This window comes from Saccopteryx bilineata, chromosome 4, assembly GCF_036850765.1.
Source record: "Saccopteryx bilineata isolate mSacBil1 chromosome 4, mSacBil1_pri_phased_curated, whole genome shotgun sequence".
Taxonomy (NCBI): Eukaryota; Metazoa; Chordata; class Mammalia; order Chiroptera; family Emballonuridae; genus Saccopteryx; species Saccopteryx bilineata.
Window position 1 is genome coordinate 81,913,838 of NC_089493.1, and position 18,560 is coordinate 81,932,397.

Consider the following 18,560-nt stretch of genomic DNA (forward strand, 5'->3'; position numbering starts at 1 on the left):
TGCATTATGAAACTCTTAGAATTTTTGCCTATTAGGATTTAGTGCAGGAGATAGCACTAGGTTTCCAGCAAAAAAGGACTGAATATAAGAAATTCAGTTCTTCAGAATCGGAACCACAAAACAGGTGAGGCATGCAGAGATGACTGTCTGCTATTTCTTGCCCATTTCCTATCAGGAGCTTCTACCTCACTTCTGTGGTCTAAATCATGTGCAGGTGTATCCAACTGGATGACACTAAGTTAATCCTAGTTGCCAGTGGCTTTGTTAAATACAGTTCTAGCTCAACTCTGTTTTGTTTCACCTGACCTGGCATCGTCGCTACCCTGGGTGTGAACTCTGGCAGCTTAGTAGTTCTAGATACCTGGCAGGATGGTCTCCCCATCTTATTCTTTTTTAGGACTATTTTAGGTAGTCTTGGCTTTTTGTTCTTTTTTATATTTTAGATCAGTTTTTCAAGTCCTGTGACAAATACTGTTGGGGTTTTGATTGAATTGCTTTGAATTTATAGATTAATTTGGAAAGAATTAACATCGTGATATTAAATTTTCTCATCTATGACCATTGTATCTTAATGTTTTTGTTTCTAATTTAATAATTTTACATACTATAAAATTTACTCTTTTTTGATGTATAGTTTTGAGCTTGGCAAATGTGAAGAATATACCATCACAAGATACGCAACAGCTCCATTACTCCTCAAAAATTCCCTCCTTGCTACCCCTTTGTAAACAATCTCTAGTATCTGTAATCCTTGGAAACTTCTCTATCCCTTTAGTTTTTCCTTTTCCAGAAGGTCATGTGAATGAAATTTTAAAGTATATAGATTTTGAGCCTGGCTTTTGTCTGTTGGCACAATGTATTTGAGACTCACGTTGTTACATATGATATATTAATAGTTCACTCCTTTTTATTGCTGGGTAGTATTCCATTGTGTGGATGTGTCACAGTTTGTTTATCCATTCCCCAGTTAAGGAACATTTGGGTAGTTTACACATTTTGGTGATTATGAGTAAAGCCTGTGTACTTATTTATTATGCTGAATTTCTTGGGGAGGAAGAACCAGGTTTTTATTTCTCTTAGGTAAATATGTAAGAGTAGGATTGCTAGGTTGAATGGTAAGTGTATGTTTAACTATAAGACTGTTAAACTGTTTTCTGTTCTACCAGAAATGTATGAGAGTTCCAGCTGCTTTGCGTCTAGTTGATATTGTCAGTTTTTAAAAACAGTCATTCTAATAGGTTTACAATAGTAGCTCTTTGTGGTTTTAACTGGCATTTCCCTGATGACTAATAATATTGAATATGTTTTCATGTGCTTATTTGCAGTCCACATATCTTTTTTGACAATTATATATTCATTTCTTTGCCTTATATATAGTTATAAAATAGTTTTCTTACTGACTTTTTTTTTTTTTTTTTTTTTTAGTGAGAGAAACAGACAGACAGGGACAGACAGGAAAGGAGAGAGATGAGAAGCACAACTCATTGTTGTGGCACCTTTAGTAGTTTATTGATTGCATTCTCACATATGCCTTGACGAGGGCTGGGGGCGGGCTCCAGCTGAGCCAGTGACCCCTTGCTCAAGCTGGTGATCTTGGGCTCAAGCCAGCAATCACATGGTCATGTCTATGATCCCATGCTCAAGCCAGCGACCCCTCACTCAAGTTGATGAGACCACACTCAAACCAGATGAGTCTGTGCTCAAACCAGTGACCTTGGAGTTTTGAACCTGGGTTTTTAGCATCCAGGTTGACACTCCATCCACTGCGCCACCACCTGATCAGGCTTATTGTTGACTTTTGAGAGGACTTTATATATTCTAGATAGAGTCTTTTGCCAGATATATGATTTGCAAATATTTTCTCTTAGTCTGTAGCTTGAATTTTCATTTTTTCAACTGTGTCTTTGGAAGAGAATTAATTTTCTTAAGTGCAATTTATTAATTTTTTTCTTTTGAAAATTGTAATTTTTTGTTGTATCTAAGAATTTTCAAATTTTTTATTGATTAGAGAGAGAGAGAGAGAGAGAAATATCAATTTGTTGTTCCACTTATTTATGCATTTATTGGTTGATTCTTATATGTGCCCTAACTGGGGATCAAATTTGTAACCTTGGCATATTGGAACAATGCTCTAACCAAATGAGCGAACTAGTCAGGGCTGAAGAACTCTTTGTGTAACCCAAGGTCCCAAATATTTTCTCCTATGTTTTTTTCTGAAAGTTTTATAATTTTATGTTTTACATTTAGGTGCTTGTCGTCTCTTTTGTTACCAATGAGAAGACTTTTTGTAAGCCCAATATTCATTTAATTGTGGGTTGTCTAGTTTAGATATTTTTCTCTGGTTGCTTTGTTTTCTCTTTGTCTTTGTATCTACTGTTCCTCACCTAGGTATGGATTTAATTTATCCTTCTGGATACTAGTACTCCTTTATTTGAAGAATTTGTATGTTTCATTTATTTTGAAAAATTTTCAGCCATTGTGTTCTCACGTTTTCAATATTGCCTATGTTTTTTTCTATTTTGTCATCCTGGAAGTCTATTAATTGTCTGTTGAATCTTTCCCTTCCATCCTTCATGTCTTTCATGTTCTTTTAAATATTTTATATTCATTTATTTTTCTGTGCTTTATTCAGGGGAATTTTTAACACATAATTTATTTTTTCCTTTTTTTTCCTGACAGAGAGAGACAGAGGGACAGATAGGGACAGATAGACAGGAAGGGAGAGAGATGAGAAGCATTAGTTCTTTGTTGTGGCACCTTAGTTGTTCATTGATTGCTTTCTCATATGTGCCTTGACCCGGGACCCAGGGCTACAGCAGAGTGAGTAACCCCTAGCCTAGCTCAAGCCAGTGATCTTGGGCTTTAAGCCAGCAACGCCATGCTCAATCTGGTGAGCCTATGCTCAAGCCTTAAAGTAGCTGGGGAAGCTACTTTAAGAATTTACAAGGATCCTGTTCTAGGTTTCAGTTCCCTTTTAATTTCTGTCTACTGTACTGGCAATTTCCCTATGTTCTTGAGAACTCATCTATGTAGATGAAAGGTTTTAGTTTATTTAGTTTTCCATAGACCCCCAAACTGGAATCTAAACACTGGAATTTTAGATTCATTAGTCCGAAGCATAGTGGTTATAAATCTGAACTCTGGAGTCATGGGTTCAAAGTGGGTTCTGCTGACCACATCTTTTTTTTTTTAGATTTTTTTATTGATTGATATTTGGAGAGGGGGGAGAAAAAGAGAGACAGAAACAGAGAGAAAGAGAGGGAGAGGGAGAAGGAGGGTGGGGGAGCAGGAATCATCTACTCATCACAGTTGCTTCCTGTATGTGCCTCGACCAGGCAAGCCCAGGAATTTGAACTGGCGACTTCAGCATTCCAGGTCAACGCTTTATCCACTGTGGCACCACAGGTCAGGCTCTGCTGACCACATTTTATGTGATATTGGGAAAATTACTTTGACCTCTGTGCCAGTTTTCTTATCTGTTCAAATCTCACAGGCATGTTTTAAGTTTAAAATAAGATAAAATACTTAAAATTTTTAGAAGAGTGACTAACACCCAGTAAATATTCAGTATGTCTTAACTATTTGTTTCAGTTCTTTAACTCAATTGGTCAGTCCTTTTCTATGTTATTCATGACATTCAGCTTAGTAAGTAGTCACAAAACACATGTTCAATAAATTTAGAGTGACAATTTTCCCCTTTCTGTAGGTAGAATAATAGAGAAAGACCTGACAAAATTTAGAGTAACATAGAATTAGTATTTCTGCTTGTATATTCCTGAGTGATGAATTTTTTGTAAAGCAGCAATTTCACAATATTGACATACAGGTGTTTTTTTGTTTGTTTGTTTTTATTTTACAGAGACAGAGAGAGAGTCAGAGAGAGGGACAGACAGGGACAGACAGACAGGAACGGAGAGAGATGAGAAGCATCAATCATCAGTTTCTAGTTGTGGCACCTTAGTTGTTCATTGATTGCTTTCTCATATGTGCCTTGACTGCGGGCCTTCAGCAGACCGAGCAACCCCTTGCTCAAGCCAGTGACCTTGGGTCCAAGCTGGTAAGCTTTGCTCAAACCAGATGAGCCCGCGCTCAAGCTGGTGATCTCGGGGTCTCGAACCTGGGTCCTCTGCATACCAGTCCAACACTCTATTCACTGCGCCACTGCCTGGTCAGGTGACATACAGGTTTTAATACATAGATTAACATTATTTTGTTCAAGACTTATCAGTAATCAAGATTTTATTTGAATCTACTAAGCTATAGTTCAAACTCTAGTATATTTATTATATTAGTATATTAACAATATCTTACCAAATTTTTCTATAGGGCAGAAAATGAGTTTAAAATGCTAGATTTTATGTGAAATTTCTTCAGTAATAATATATTTATCATTCTAAAAATTTTAGTTTATTATGGCTTATGAATATTTTTCTTGAAAGAGATTATAACCATAATTTGTTTAAAAATCCCACATCTTTCAGGTAAGGAATCTAATTGTGAGGAAGGTTTTTATAGGATATTTACTTTTCCTGGGGGTAACATGCAGGTATAGAGTGGACGACATGGAACAATGGAAAAACGGAGGTGGAATGAGGCTTTGAGAATGAAGAAGAAAGGAAAACCATACACATGGGCCACAGGGTAGAAGAGCAGGAGGGTTAGGAGCAGAGAGGCTGGTGGGCAGGTAATGGGCTCAGGAAGATGGGTGAGGAACTATGGGTAAAACTGTAAAATGGGCAAAGTTTGCCTTTTGTTCTTTAGTTTCATCATTTTGCCTTACTATTTCCTGCTTATTTTAAGAGTTAAGATCATATGGGTTGGCCCTGGTCAGTTAGCTCAGTCAGTTAAGAGTATCGTCCCAAAACAACAAGGTGGAGGGTTCGATCCCCAGTCAGGTCACACATGAGAAACAACCACTGAGTGCACGATGGAGTGGAACAACAAATGAATGCTTCCCTTCCCTCTCTCCCCCCTCTCTCTCTTCCTCTCTAAAAATCAATAAAAATTAAGCCCTGGCTGGATAGCATGTTGGTTGGAGCATTGTCCCAGAATGTGGAGGTTGTCAGTTTGATTCCCTGGTCAGGACACATACAGAAGCAGCTTGATATTTCTCATTCTCCCTGCCCCCCAACCCCAAAATTGTACGGGATGACACATGTAAAAGGTCTTTGTGTATCCTGAAGTGTGCTATCTGAATATATTGCTAATATCTAGTTATCTTTTGAATATTCTATATTCCTTTATATAAAAACCTATTCTCAGGAGAAGATCTGCTTAATTTGTTTATGCTGTGATATAAATGACTGACAAACTCATATGACCTCTCCCAGCAATTTCAGTGTCTTCCCAAAGCTATATAGCTCTAAGGATTTATTGGATAGTTTGGCATTTCAGGTTTTACCTGGCCTTTGACAGAAATAATTAATTGTTAATTAATCATTTAATTAATTCAAAAAATTAATCATTTTTGAACAGGAAACGCTTTTTTAAAAAAGTGATTACTAAACATTTTATTATTATTATTATTATTATTATTATTTTTTTTTTACAGGGACAGAGAGAGAATCAGAGAGAGGGATAGATAGGGACAGACAGACAGGAACAGAGAGTGATGAGAAGCATCAATCATCAGTTTTTCATTGCAATATCTTAGTTGTTCATTGATTGCTTTCTCATATGTGCCTTGACCATTGATGGGCCTTCAGCAGACCAAGTAACCCCTTGCTCAAGCCAGTGACCTTGGGTCTAAGCTGGTGAGCTTTTGCTCAAACCGGATGAGCCCACGCTCAAGCTGGTGACCTCGGGGTCTCGAACCTGGGTCCTCCGCATCCCAGTTCGATGCTCCATCCACTGCGCCACCGCCTGGTCAGGCAGAAAATGCTCTTTAACAGATTACATGAAGTAGGCATTGTTTTGTTTGTTTCTAAATCGGGCCTTCACTAGTTTTATTCTATACTGAGTCTATTTTTCTTCTCTTTTAAATTGGGTAGCAGTGCCTTTCCCATAGGGTCATTGTGTGGAGTAAAGGAGGCAGTGAGGGTAAAGTACTTAGCATAGGACATGATTAATAGTACCCCACCAACAAACAGTGGCTATAATGATAAACCACTGACAGCCCAGTTCCGCTGGGGTTTGTGTACTACTATGGTTCAGGTGAATAGAGATGTTTCTCCAATCCTGCCTGTTACCCTGGCAGTTTTAACTCTCAGGGCCACCAACCTTCCACCTTGGAGATTTTCATGGGGCCCAGATTATAATAGGGGAGATGGATCAGGTGGGTACAGAGACAACATAAAACCCTCCCAGGACTGGGCTCTGAAAGGCTGGAGCAGACAGTCCTTCCTTTGGGAGAGTCAAAGCTCTCCTCTCAGAGGTGGCTGGCTCTTTCTCCCGGAGGTTTTGACTCTCCCTCAGGCTGTGTTCATTTCCACTGTGACCTTCACTGCCAGTGCAGTCCTCAGAGCCCTGTGAGCCCTGTTTTCAACTGACTCAGCCATGGATGTCTTTTCTTGTTCTCTCTCAGGAAAACACAGCAGCACCAAAGTGGTGTTATCAAAATAAACTTTGCTAAAATGGTGAGGGAAGCCATAATGAAATAGAAAAACTGTATAGCATAAAAATAAACTAATCACCAAAGCACATGGTTCTTTCTGACTTGAAGAATTTCATTACAAACATACCTCAATTCAGACAAAGTTCTAGACTTTTGACTCTTCATCTGAGCATAAGCTCAGGAAGCAGGTACCATTGCCTCATCCCCAGAGCCTGGCAGAGAGCAGTTCTCTTTAGGACTGCTTCCTGACTTTTCTCCATTGTTGCTAGAAGTTGCTAGAGAATGGTGCCTATTTCTGTGGTGCAAATGTTATTAAATTTAATTGTGTAGTTTAATTACATTTAATTAAAAGGTGTTATATTCCTAGAATACTTTAATTCTAGTGTATGTATATTCTCATATATACTTCCATTATCTAAAATAATCTAGAAATTGAAAGTTTAAAACAGTACATCATTTTTGAAAAATGTTTCTTTGGAAATAATTTTTAGGTTGATACTGAAGTCAAGTTGAACTCTGATGAAGAGGGCCACTCAGAAAGCAGTAATGCAGAGGGAAGGAGAAACAGTAACAATAATAACCGGGAAAACTACTCTGAGAAAATGAAACTGGCTGAAGAGGGATCAGATGAAGATGTGAACTTGGGTCAACATCAGATAATCTCCAAATGTTCAGGTAGGTGATTGGCTGGTGATAATTACAGATGTTAAAATAGTAAATATGTTTTTATCAGCTAAGTAAAAATAATTAAAAAGTGAGTTATTTTTTGTCAACAAACAATCATCAGCTATTATTTAGAAGACTATTAAGTGTCCTTAAATACACTTAGAAAAATAATAAGACATGTCATTTCATAAAATTGTTATTGTGGTCATTTTACATTAATCACATAAGAAGTATTTCTGCATTTTATTGCATGAGTTATGAATCTTTTTGGTTCATATTGAGCATGACTAGAATTGCACAATAAAATGTATCCTGTATTAGGGATAATCCCATTTGCTTTTATTAACTTTTGGGTTTTAAAAGATTCCTTTTTCATTTTATTTATTGATTTTTGGAGGGGAGGGGAGAAAGAGAGAGAGAAAGAGAGGGAGAGTGAGAAAGAGGGGGGAGAAGCAGGAAGCATCTACTCATAGTAGTTGCTTCCTGTATGTGTCTTGACCAGGCAAGCCTAGGGTTTTGAACTGGCAACCTCAGCGTTCTAGGTTGACGCTTTATCCACAGTGCCACCACAAGTCAGGCTAAAAGACTCTTTTTTTTTTTTAGTGGCTTAAATAGCAGATATTTATTTTCTCACACTTCTGGAGGCTAGAAGTGCAAGATCAAAGTGAGGCAGGTCTGGTTTCCTTGCCTTGCAAAAGACTCTTTTTTTGATGGTTATTATATTAATACTAGTCTGAGACAATGAGAAGAGCAGTTCTCCAGAAAGTGGTCTGTAGTGCTCTGGGAGTCTCTGAGACCCTTTCAGGAGCTCTGCAAAGTAAAAACTACTTTCATCACAATACTTACATAATAATTAGTAATATAGTTTATCATAGTACTGACATAATCTATTTGCCTTCTTGCCCACTGAAAGGACATCTGCACTGATGGTACAAAAGTAATGTGAAGAAAATTGCTGGTGGTTTAGCATGAATCAAGGCAACAGCCCCAAATTGTACTATTAGTCATTCTGTTTTTCATGACCAGGCACCGGCAGAAAAAAGAAATAGCCAGTGCCACTCAGGAGTGTCTTTGGAGCAGTAAAAATTAATAATTTTATTAAATCTTGACCTTTGAACACACATCTTTTTCATATCCGGTGTGGTGAAATGGGAGGCACAGTACACATATAACAATTGTGCTGTGTACCAGAATGTGAAGCTTGCTTTGTAGAAAAGTAACTCATGTGATAATTGAAGTTGAGAGCTGACATGGCCAATTTTAAATGGAACACCATTTTTATTTGAAAGAATGACGGTCAGAAAATCTATTGTCACTCAGATGTGGATATTCGGCACTCGTTTTTTAAAAATTAAAGGAGCCTGTTGCCTCAAGGATGACAACTGACTGTACTTTTGTCAGTGATAAAATCTGAACTTTCAAGTGAAAGTTAGAATTTTGGAAAGTATATCACTGTGAGCTTAACAGCTTCCCAATATTTAGCCATTTTTTTGGATAAAAATTGGTGGCCATGTTAACAAATGTGATTTTTTTTATATTGTATACATTTTTATACAAAATGTATAAAAATTTTGAAGGTCTATATAATTCAGTGAACCACTGTTTTTGAAATGATCAGGGCAGGGTAAAAGATTATTTAACATGAAAGATAGACCCTCGGCCTAGCGTGCGGAGGACCCGGGTTCGATTCCGGCCAGGGCACACAGGAGAAGCGCCCATTTGCTTCTCCACCCCTCCGCCGCGCTTTCCCTCTCTGTCTCTCTCTTCCCCTCCCGCAGCCAAGGCTCCGTTGGAGCAAAGATGGCCCGGGCGCTGGGGATGGCTCTGTGGCCTCTGCCCCAGGCGCTAGAGTGGCTCTGGTCGCAACATGGCGACGCCCAGGATGGGCAGAGCATCGCCCCCTGGTGGGCAGAGCGTCGCCCCTGGTGGGCGTGCCGGGTGGATCCCGGTCGGGCGCATGCGGGAGTCTGTCTGGCTGTCTCTCCCTGTTTCCAGCTTCAGAAAAATAAAAAAAAAAAAAAAAAAAAAAAAAAAAAAAAAAGAAAGATAGACCCATGGATTTTAATGGAACAAATACAAAAAGCTCACTAATATGGTTACAGATTTTACATTACCAACCACTCACCTTTTAGAGACCACACCTTGTTGAGTTTTGATAAGTGTCAAAGATGAATATTCACCATTATTTGAAAAGGCTATAAAATTTCTCTTTCCTACTATATGTCTGTGTAAGGCCAGATTTTCTTCAAATACTTTAACTAAAATAACAGATCGTAATATATTGACTTTAGGAGCAAATAGGAGACTCACCTAGCAACAGAAGTGGTACACCCAAAGGAGGATTCCAGTAGGCACCAGACACCGTGGAAAATAAATACGCCCAACAGTAAAGATACTGCATAGCATCTAATACACATAATCAAGGTTGACTCTGAGAGTCAGCCAACCTGAAGGGATAACCCACCCATATTCAAGACTACATTCAAGACTCACATATAACAGGAGTACAAATACAATTCTCAAGAAGCATTCCTAGACAAGGAACTCAGGTAGCCTGGAGGTTAGTACCACTGAGCCCATCTTTTTCATAAAGACAACACAACAAATTTAAAAGTCAGAGCAGAGCTACTTAATACACAGATAAAAAGGGCAGACAAAGAAATATGACCCAAATGAATCAACAAGAGACATCCCCAGAAAAAAGAACTAAATGAAATGGAAGTAACCAAACTACCAGACACAGAGCTTAAAATAATGGTTATTGGGATGCTCAAGGATCTTTGAGTAAGAATAGATGATCACAATGAGAACTTAAACAGATAGTAAACATTAAAAAAGACATTGAAATAAAAAAGAACCAGTCAGAGAAATGACAAATACAATATCTGAAACGAAGACTGCACTAGAGGGAATCTACCACAGGCTGGATGAAGCGGAAGATCGAATCAATTATTTAGAGGACAAGATAAATGTAAGCACAGAAGTAGAGCAGCAAAAAGAAAAGAGGCTCAAGAAGACTGAGGAATCTCTAAGGTACATCTGTACAACATGGAGAGAAACAACATCTGTGTCATAGGGGTTTCTGAAGGAGAAGAGAAAGAACAAGGGATAGAGGACTTGTTTGAAGAAATAGTCAAAAACTTCCCTAAGGAAAAAGCCACATAAATTTAAGAAGCACAGAGAGTCCCATTAAAGGTCAACCCAAGGAGGCCCACACCAAGACACATCATAATTAAAATGCCAAAGTGAAGAGAAAAAGAATACTAAAAGCTGCAAGATAAAAACAATTAATTACCTACAAAGAAGCCCCTGTAAAGCTGACATCTGACTTCTCAACAGAAAGACTTCGGGCCAGAAGGGATTGGCAAGAAATATTCAAAGTGATGCAAAACAAGAACTTACAACCAAGACTACTCTATCCAGCAAAGGTATCACTTGAAATTGAAGGAGAAATAAAGAGCTTCCCAGACCACACACACACAAAAAAAAAAGGTTCAAAGAATTCATTACCACCAAACTATAAGGTCTACTGGAAAGTTCTGTCCATTTTTGGAATAAAACAAAATACAAATTCTTCTTACAGTCAATAAACTTTATTAAATAATATAATTGCTATTATTATTAATGATTTCTTGCCAGTGTGAGGGCAATTTGTATATCCCATTTTTGAAAAATGTTTTATCTTTTGATATGAAAAATTGAACCAGTGCTTGTTTGATATCTTCTTCATTTTTGAATTTTTTGCCCTTCAAAAAATTTTGTAAGGACAAAAACAAGTGATAGTCGGAGGGTGCTAAGTCCGGGGAATATGGTGGATGCGACAGACATGCTTCTGTAGCATTTCTTCCTTGTTGAAATTTGTAAAAATTACAGTGGCATAAATGAACTTTATCAGTAGCCATGGGTACACTATCACTTCACACATAAGACTAACGTGAATCAACTTTGTTTTAGTTAATTTGCTACGTCAGTATGTATACATTAAGTGATAAAAATAGAGAGGCACACGTGCGCCAAATAAACATGTGCTTACGTGTTGAAACTTGTTGTGATAGAAATGGACAGAACTTTCTGGTAGACCTTTATATATATTACTACAAGAATGTTAAAAGGTCTGCTATAAGAAGAGGAAAGTTAAAAAAAAAAAGAAGAGGATTAAAAGTTTAAAGAATAAAATGGCAATATATAAGTACATATCAATAATAACCTTATAAAGTGAATTAAATGCTCCAATCAAAAGACATAAGGTAGCTACATGGATAAGAAAACAAGACCTGTATATATGCTGTCTACAAGGGATCCATCTCAGAACAAAAGATACACATAGACTGAAAGTGAAGGGATAGAGAACCATATTCTGTGCAAATGGAAATGAAAAAAGAAAAAGCTGGGGTAGCAATATTTATATCTTACAAAATAGCCTTTTAAACAAAGGCTATAGTAATGGACAAAGAAAGTCACTATATAATGAAAAAGGGACAATGATAAAGAGGTTATAACCATTGTAAATATTTATGCTTCCAATATAGGAGCCCCTAAATATATAAAGCAGATTTTGATGAAGACAAAATTGACCACAATACAATAATATGAGGGGATTTTAATACTCCATTAATATTAATGGATAGATTCTCTAGACAGAAAATCAACAAAGAAACAGTGGCCTTAAATGGCACACTAGATCAACTGGATTTAATTGCTATCTTCAGAGCATTTCACCCCAGAGAAGCAGAATATACATTCTTTTTCAAGTGCTCATGGTACATTTTCTAGGATAAACCACATGTTAGGACACAACACAAGTCTCAATAAATTTAAGAAGATTGAAATTATATCAAGCGTTTTTTCTGACCACAATGGTATGAAACTAGAAATCAACCTACAATACAAAAACTGAAAAACATTCAAACACTTGGATGCTAAATAACATGTTATTAAATAACCAATGAGTTAACAAAGAGATCAAGGAAGAAATAAAAAATTTTCTTGAAACAAGTGAAAATGAACTTACAACAACTCAAAATCTATGGGACACAGAGAAAAAAGTCCTGAGAACAAAGTTCATAGCATTACAGGAATACCTTCAGAAGCAAGAAAAAGCTTAAATAAACAATCTAACCCTGCACCTAAAAGGACTAGAAAAAGAACAGCAAGTAAAGCCCAGAGGAAGTAGAATAAAGAAAATAATAAAGATCAGAGTGGAAATAAATGACATAGAGGCTAAAAACAAAAACAAACAAACAAAAAAAGATCAAAGAAAACAATAGCTGGTTCTTTAAAAAGGTAAACAAGATTGATGAACTTTTAACCAGACTCATCAAGAAAAAAAGAGAGAGGACCCAAATACATAAAATTAGAAATGAGAGAGGAGAACTAACAACTGACATCACAGAAATACAAGGATTGTAAGAAAATACTGTGAAAATCTATATGCCAAAAATTGGACAACCTAACAAAATGGATAAATTCCTAGAAACATACAATCTTCCAAAACTGGATCTTGAAGAATCAGAAAACGTAAACAGGCTGATTGCAACAAAGGCATTTGAAACAATTATCGAAAAACTTCCAGCAGCAAAAGTCCTGGACTGGATGGCTCTACAGGTGAATTTTACCAAACATTCAAGGAACTATCACCTATCCTTCTCAAGCTATTCCAAAAAATTCATTTAAAAAATGAGCAGGGCTGCACCAGTCTGCATTCCCACCAGCAGTGCAGGAGGGTTCCCTTTTCTCCACATCCTCACCAGCACTTATTCTGTGTTGTTTTGTTGATGAGCGCCATTCTGACTGGTGTGAGGTGATATCTCATTGTGGTTTTAATTTGCATTTCTCTAATGATTAGTGATGTTGAGCATTTTTTCATATGCTTATTGGCCATCTGTATATCCTCTTTGGAGGAGTGTCTATTCATTTCTTTGCCCATTTTTTGATTGGATTGTTTGTCTTCCTGGAGTTGAGATTTACAAGTTCTTTATAAATTTTGGTTATTAACCCCTTATCAGACGTATTGTCAAATATGTTCTCCCATTGTGTAGTTTGTCTTTTTATTTTGTTCTTATTGTCTTTAGCTGTGCAGAAGCTTTTTAGTTTGATATAGTCCCATTTGTTTATCCTGTCTTTTATTTCACTTGCTGGTGGAGATAAATTGGCAAATATATTGCTGCGAGAGATGTCAGAGAGCTTACTGCCTATGTTTTCTTCTAAGATGCTTATGGTTTTACAGCTTACATTTAAGTCTTTTATCCATTTTGAGTTTATTTTTGTGCATGGTGTAAGTTGGTGGTCTAGTTTCATTTTTTTGCAGGTCCAATTTTCCCAACACCATTTGTTGAAGAGGCTGTCTTTACTCCATTGTATGCCCTTACCTCTTTTGTCAAATATCAGTTGTCCGTAGAGCTGTGGGTTTATTTCTGGGTTCTCTGTTCTGTTCCATTGATCTATATGCCTGTTCTTATGCCAGTACCAGGCTGTTTTGAGTACAATGGCCTTGTAGTATAACTTGATATCAGGAAATGTGATACCTCCCACTTTATTCTTCTTTTTTAAGATTGCTGAGGCTGTTCGTCAGCCTCTCTGGAAAACAGTATGGAGATTCCTCAAAAAATTAAAAATTGAACTGCCTTTTGACCCAGCTATCCCACTTTTAGGAATATACCCTAAAAACATCATAGAACTGTTCCGAAAGGAGAAATGCACCCCCATGTTTATGGCAGCATTGTTCACAATAGTGAAGATCTGGAAACAGCCCAAGTGTTTGTCAGTGGACGAGTGGATTAAAAAGCTTTGGTACATATATACTATGAAATACTACTCAGCCATAAGAAATGATGACATCGGATCATTTACAATAACATGGATGGACCTTGATAACATTATACTAGTGAAATAAGTAAATCAGAAAAAACTAAGAACTATATGAATCCATACATAGATGGGACATAAAATGAGACTCAAAGACATGGACAAGAATGTGATGGTAATGGGGGGTGGAGTGGGGGGGTGGGGATGGGGCGAGGAAGGAGAAAGAGGGGGTGAGGGGCACAAAGAAAACCAGATAGAAGGTGGCGGAAGACAATTTGACTTTGGGTGAGGGGTATGCAGCATAATCAAATGTCAAAATAATCTGGAGATGTTTTCTCTGAACATATGTATCCTGATTTATCAATGACACTGTATTAAAATTAATAAAAATAAGATAATAAAATAAAAAATGAGCAGGGAAGACTTCCAAGCTCATTTTATGAGACAAGCATTATCCTAATTCCAAAATTAAGTAAAGATACTACAAAGAAAAAAAACTACAGGCCAATATCCCTGATGAACATAGATGCTAAAATTCTCAACAAAATATTAGTAAACTGGATCCAGCCATACATTAAAAAGATCATACATCATGATCAAATGGGATTTATTCTGGCAAAGCAAGGCTGGTACAATATTTATAAATCAATAAACATGATTCATCACATAAACAAAAGGAAGGATAAAAATCACATGATCTTATTAATAGATGAAGAAAAAGCATTTGATAAAATTCAGCACCCATTTATGATCAAAACTCTCAGCAAAGTGGGAATACAGGAACATACCTCAACATAATAAAGTTCATATGTAACAAAGCAACAGCCAACATCATACTCAATGGGCAAAAATGAAAAGTAATCCCCTTAAGATCAGGAATAAGACAGGGGTGCCTCCTTTACCACTCTTATTCAACATAGTTCTGGAAGTCCTAGCCACAGCAATCAAGACAAGAATAAAAAATAAAAGGCATCCAAATTGGAAAGAAGTAAAACTGTCATTATTTACTGATTACATGATACTGTACATAGAAAATCCTAAAGTTTCAGCCAAAAAACTACTGGACTTGATAAATAAATTTGGCAATATGGCAAGATATAAAATTAATATTCAGAAATCAGTTGCATTTTCATTCACCAACAATGAACTATCAAAAAGAGAAATTAAGGAAACAATTCCCTTCACTATTGCAACAAAAAAAGTAAAGTATCTAGCAGTAAATTTAACCAAGAAGGTAAAAGACTTGTACTTGGAAAATTATAAGACATTGAAAAAAAGAAATTGAGGAGGATACAAACAAGTGGAAGCATATACTGTGTTCATGGATAGGAAGAATTAACATTAAAATGTCTGTACTACCTAAAGCAATCTATAGATTTAGTGCAATTCTTATTAAAATACTAATGGCATACTTTACAGAGCTAGAACAAATATTCTGAAAATTTATAAAAAACCAAAAAAGAACCTGAATAGACTCAGCAATCTTGAAAATGAAAAACAAAGTGGGAGGTATCACACCCTGATATCAAGTTATACTACAAGGCCATTGTAATCAAAACAGGTTGGTACTGGCATAAGAGCAGGCATATAGATCAATGGAACAGAACTGAGAACCCAGAAATAAACCCACACCTTTATGGTCAATTAATATTTGACAAAGGATGCAAGAGTATACAATGGAGTAAAGACAGTCTCTTTAATAATAAATGCAGTTGGGAAGATGGGACAGGCACATGCAAAAAAATGAAACTAGATTACCGTCTTACACCATTTACAAAAAGAAACTCAAAATGGATAAAAGACTTAAATGTAAGTTGCGAAAACATAAAAATCTTGGAAGAAAACATAGGCAGCAGACTCTCCTATATCTCTTGTAGCAATATTTTTGCCCATATATCTCTGCAGGAAAGTGAAATGAAGGACAAAACAAACAAATGGGCCTATATAAAACTAAAAAGCTTTTACACAGTGAAAGACACCATTAACAAAATAAAAAGACAACCTACTCAATGGGAGAGCATATTTGCTGATACATCTGATAAAGGATTAATAACCAAATTTATAAAGAACTACTAAAACTCAACACCAGGAAGGCAGACAATCCAATTTAAAAATGGGCAAAGAAATTGAATAGACATTTCTCCAAAGAGGACATACAAATGGCCATTAGGCATATGAAAAACTGTTCAATGTCACTAATCATCAGACAAATGCAATTAAAACCACAGTGAGATATCACCTCACACCAGTCAGAATGGTGCTCATTAACAAGTCAACAAACAAGTGCTGGTGAAGATGTGGAGAAAAGGGAACCCTCCTGCACTGCTGGTGGGAATGCAGACTGGTGCAGCCACTGTGGAAAACAGTATGGTGTTTCCTCAAAAAGTTAAAAATGGAACTGCCTTATGACCCAGCTATCCCACTTTCAGAAGTATATCCCAAGAACACCATATCACTGATTCAAAAGAAGAAATGCACCCCCATGTTTATTGCAGCATTGCTTACAATAGCCAAGATCTGGAAACAACCCAAGTGTCCGTCAGTGGACGAGAGGATTAAAAAGCAGTGGTACATATACACAGTGGAATGCTATGTGGCCATGAAAAAGAAGGAAATCTTATCTTTTGCGATGGCATGGATGGACCTGGAAATTGTTATGCTAAGTGAAATAAGCCAGGCAGAGAAGACAAATATCCTATGATCTTATTTATATGTGGAATCTAATGAACACCATAAACTGAAGAACAAAATAGAAACAGAGACAAGGTTACAAGGAACAGATGGACACCTGTCGAACAGAAGGGGTACCAGGGGATAGGATCAAAGAAGGTGAAGGAATTAGCCAAATTTTATATAACATAATAGAACATATTAGCCAATATATATATAACATATAGATACAGATAACAGGGCAGCAGGTCCCAGAGGGAGAGGGGGGATGGAAGTGGGGAGCAGGGGAGCAAAAGGGGTGAATGAAATGGGAATGGAAGGAAACTTTGCATGGGGCATGAGGGCACATTGTGAGGGGGTGAGGGTGTTATATTGAGTGGGGCACTTGAAACCATGTTAACACAATAAATAAAAATTAAAAAATAAAAAGCCTGTTATATAGACCAGCTATGTACATGAAGCCTGAGAATACTAAGAATTGCAGGCAGGAATTAGAACTAGAGGCTGTTGCATTTGGAATACATAAGCAATAAGATTTGCAGAGCCTCTGTATTAATATAATCAGAGTTCTTTTTGGATAAGTTTAGCCCCACTTAAAATATTTTATTTTCCTTAAAGAGGAAGTAATATACATTATAGAAAAACATCTTTGGACCCTTTGGATTTTCAAGAGTCACAAAATTTGGCCTTTCTTAGCATAACATAGCATTTCTAACTGTCTAAACTGGGGTAGCTGAGACTAGAATTTGAGCATTTATGCGCATTGCCAGATTTTCATCTTTCGGCATACTTTACAGGGACGTATTGCCTGGTGGTAAAGAGCTTTGGTTCTGGAGTCAGACAGTTCTGAGTGGAAACTGACTCTGCCATATACTAGTTATATCATCTTGATTATATATATTAGTCCCTTACAAATTAGCCTTAGTTAATAATTTATAAAATGGGGACAATTGTACCATCCATGGGGTTATGATGAGGGTTAAATGATATAATGCATATAAATAAAGCACTTAACACTGTGTCTGTCAGGTCACTCTATAAGTGTTAGCTGCTATTATTAACATCATTAAACATAAGCTAAGACTTGAATGATGAAAGTTCTATAGAGTCCCTAATTTCAAATAAGTTACTACTAATTATCCACAATTCAAGAACATTTTTAGGTACAGTACTTCAGGAAAATAGAAGTGGGAGGGGCATAGGTAAAAGATGTCCAGTTACACGAAGTACTTTTCTGAAAATGTTTCTATATATTTATTGGAACTGTTTTGTGTCACTTATGACATGCTAGATTTTACTGTAGCTATTGTGTACATACTTTCTCTTTTAGTTAGTCTGAAGCAGCTTTAGAATAGTGTCTTTGTGTTATTCCTTATGTGTTACTTAGGAATATAGAAGCTATTGCAGAATGAAGTAGAAAGAATTTGGTATTTAAAATTATACAAGACCCATTTCTGGGTTCAATGCTATAAATTATTGGCTATTTGAAAGGACCCAGTGTTGTAGTAATATAATATTATAGTAATTAAATACATAGAAATATAGAAAAACATGGAAAATATATAAAAGTAATTAAGATATAATATTAAAATCAATTAAGGAAATTAAATAAAGTTATGCCACCTGGATAGGAATTAAAATAGTGTGTACAAATATGATAAATAGACTCTGACTTTTGAGAAGGGCCCAGTTAGTGTGTGTGTGAAGTTATACATAGATATAAGAACTGGCTTGATGTCATAACTCTGTAAATTAACAGAAACAAGAAGCTTCCCTAGGAACACCTTAAAAGTGGCTTGATGTAACATTTCAGTAGATTAACATAAAAAGGGCTCCCCGTGAGGAACTCCCAAAAAGGTGGTTTGAG

General features: G+C 36.6%; 1 protein-coding gene across 3 annotated transcripts in view; it reads left to right on the top strand.

Annotated features, from left to right (window-relative positions):
- FSIP1 (fibrous sheath interacting protein 1) overlaps nucleotides 1–18,560 on the top strand; it is a 285,720-nt gene that overhangs the window by 9,653 nt on the left and 257,507 nt on the right. For all 3 annotated transcript variants that reach the window (XM_066277143.1, XM_066277142.1, XM_066277144.1), the window contains exon 3: nucleotides 7,045–7,228. In XM_066277143.1, coding sequence (XP_066133240.1) covers nucleotides 7,045–7,228 — 184 coding nt within the window. The remainder of the gene's footprint in view (nucleotides 1–7,044; nucleotides 7,229–18,560) is intronic.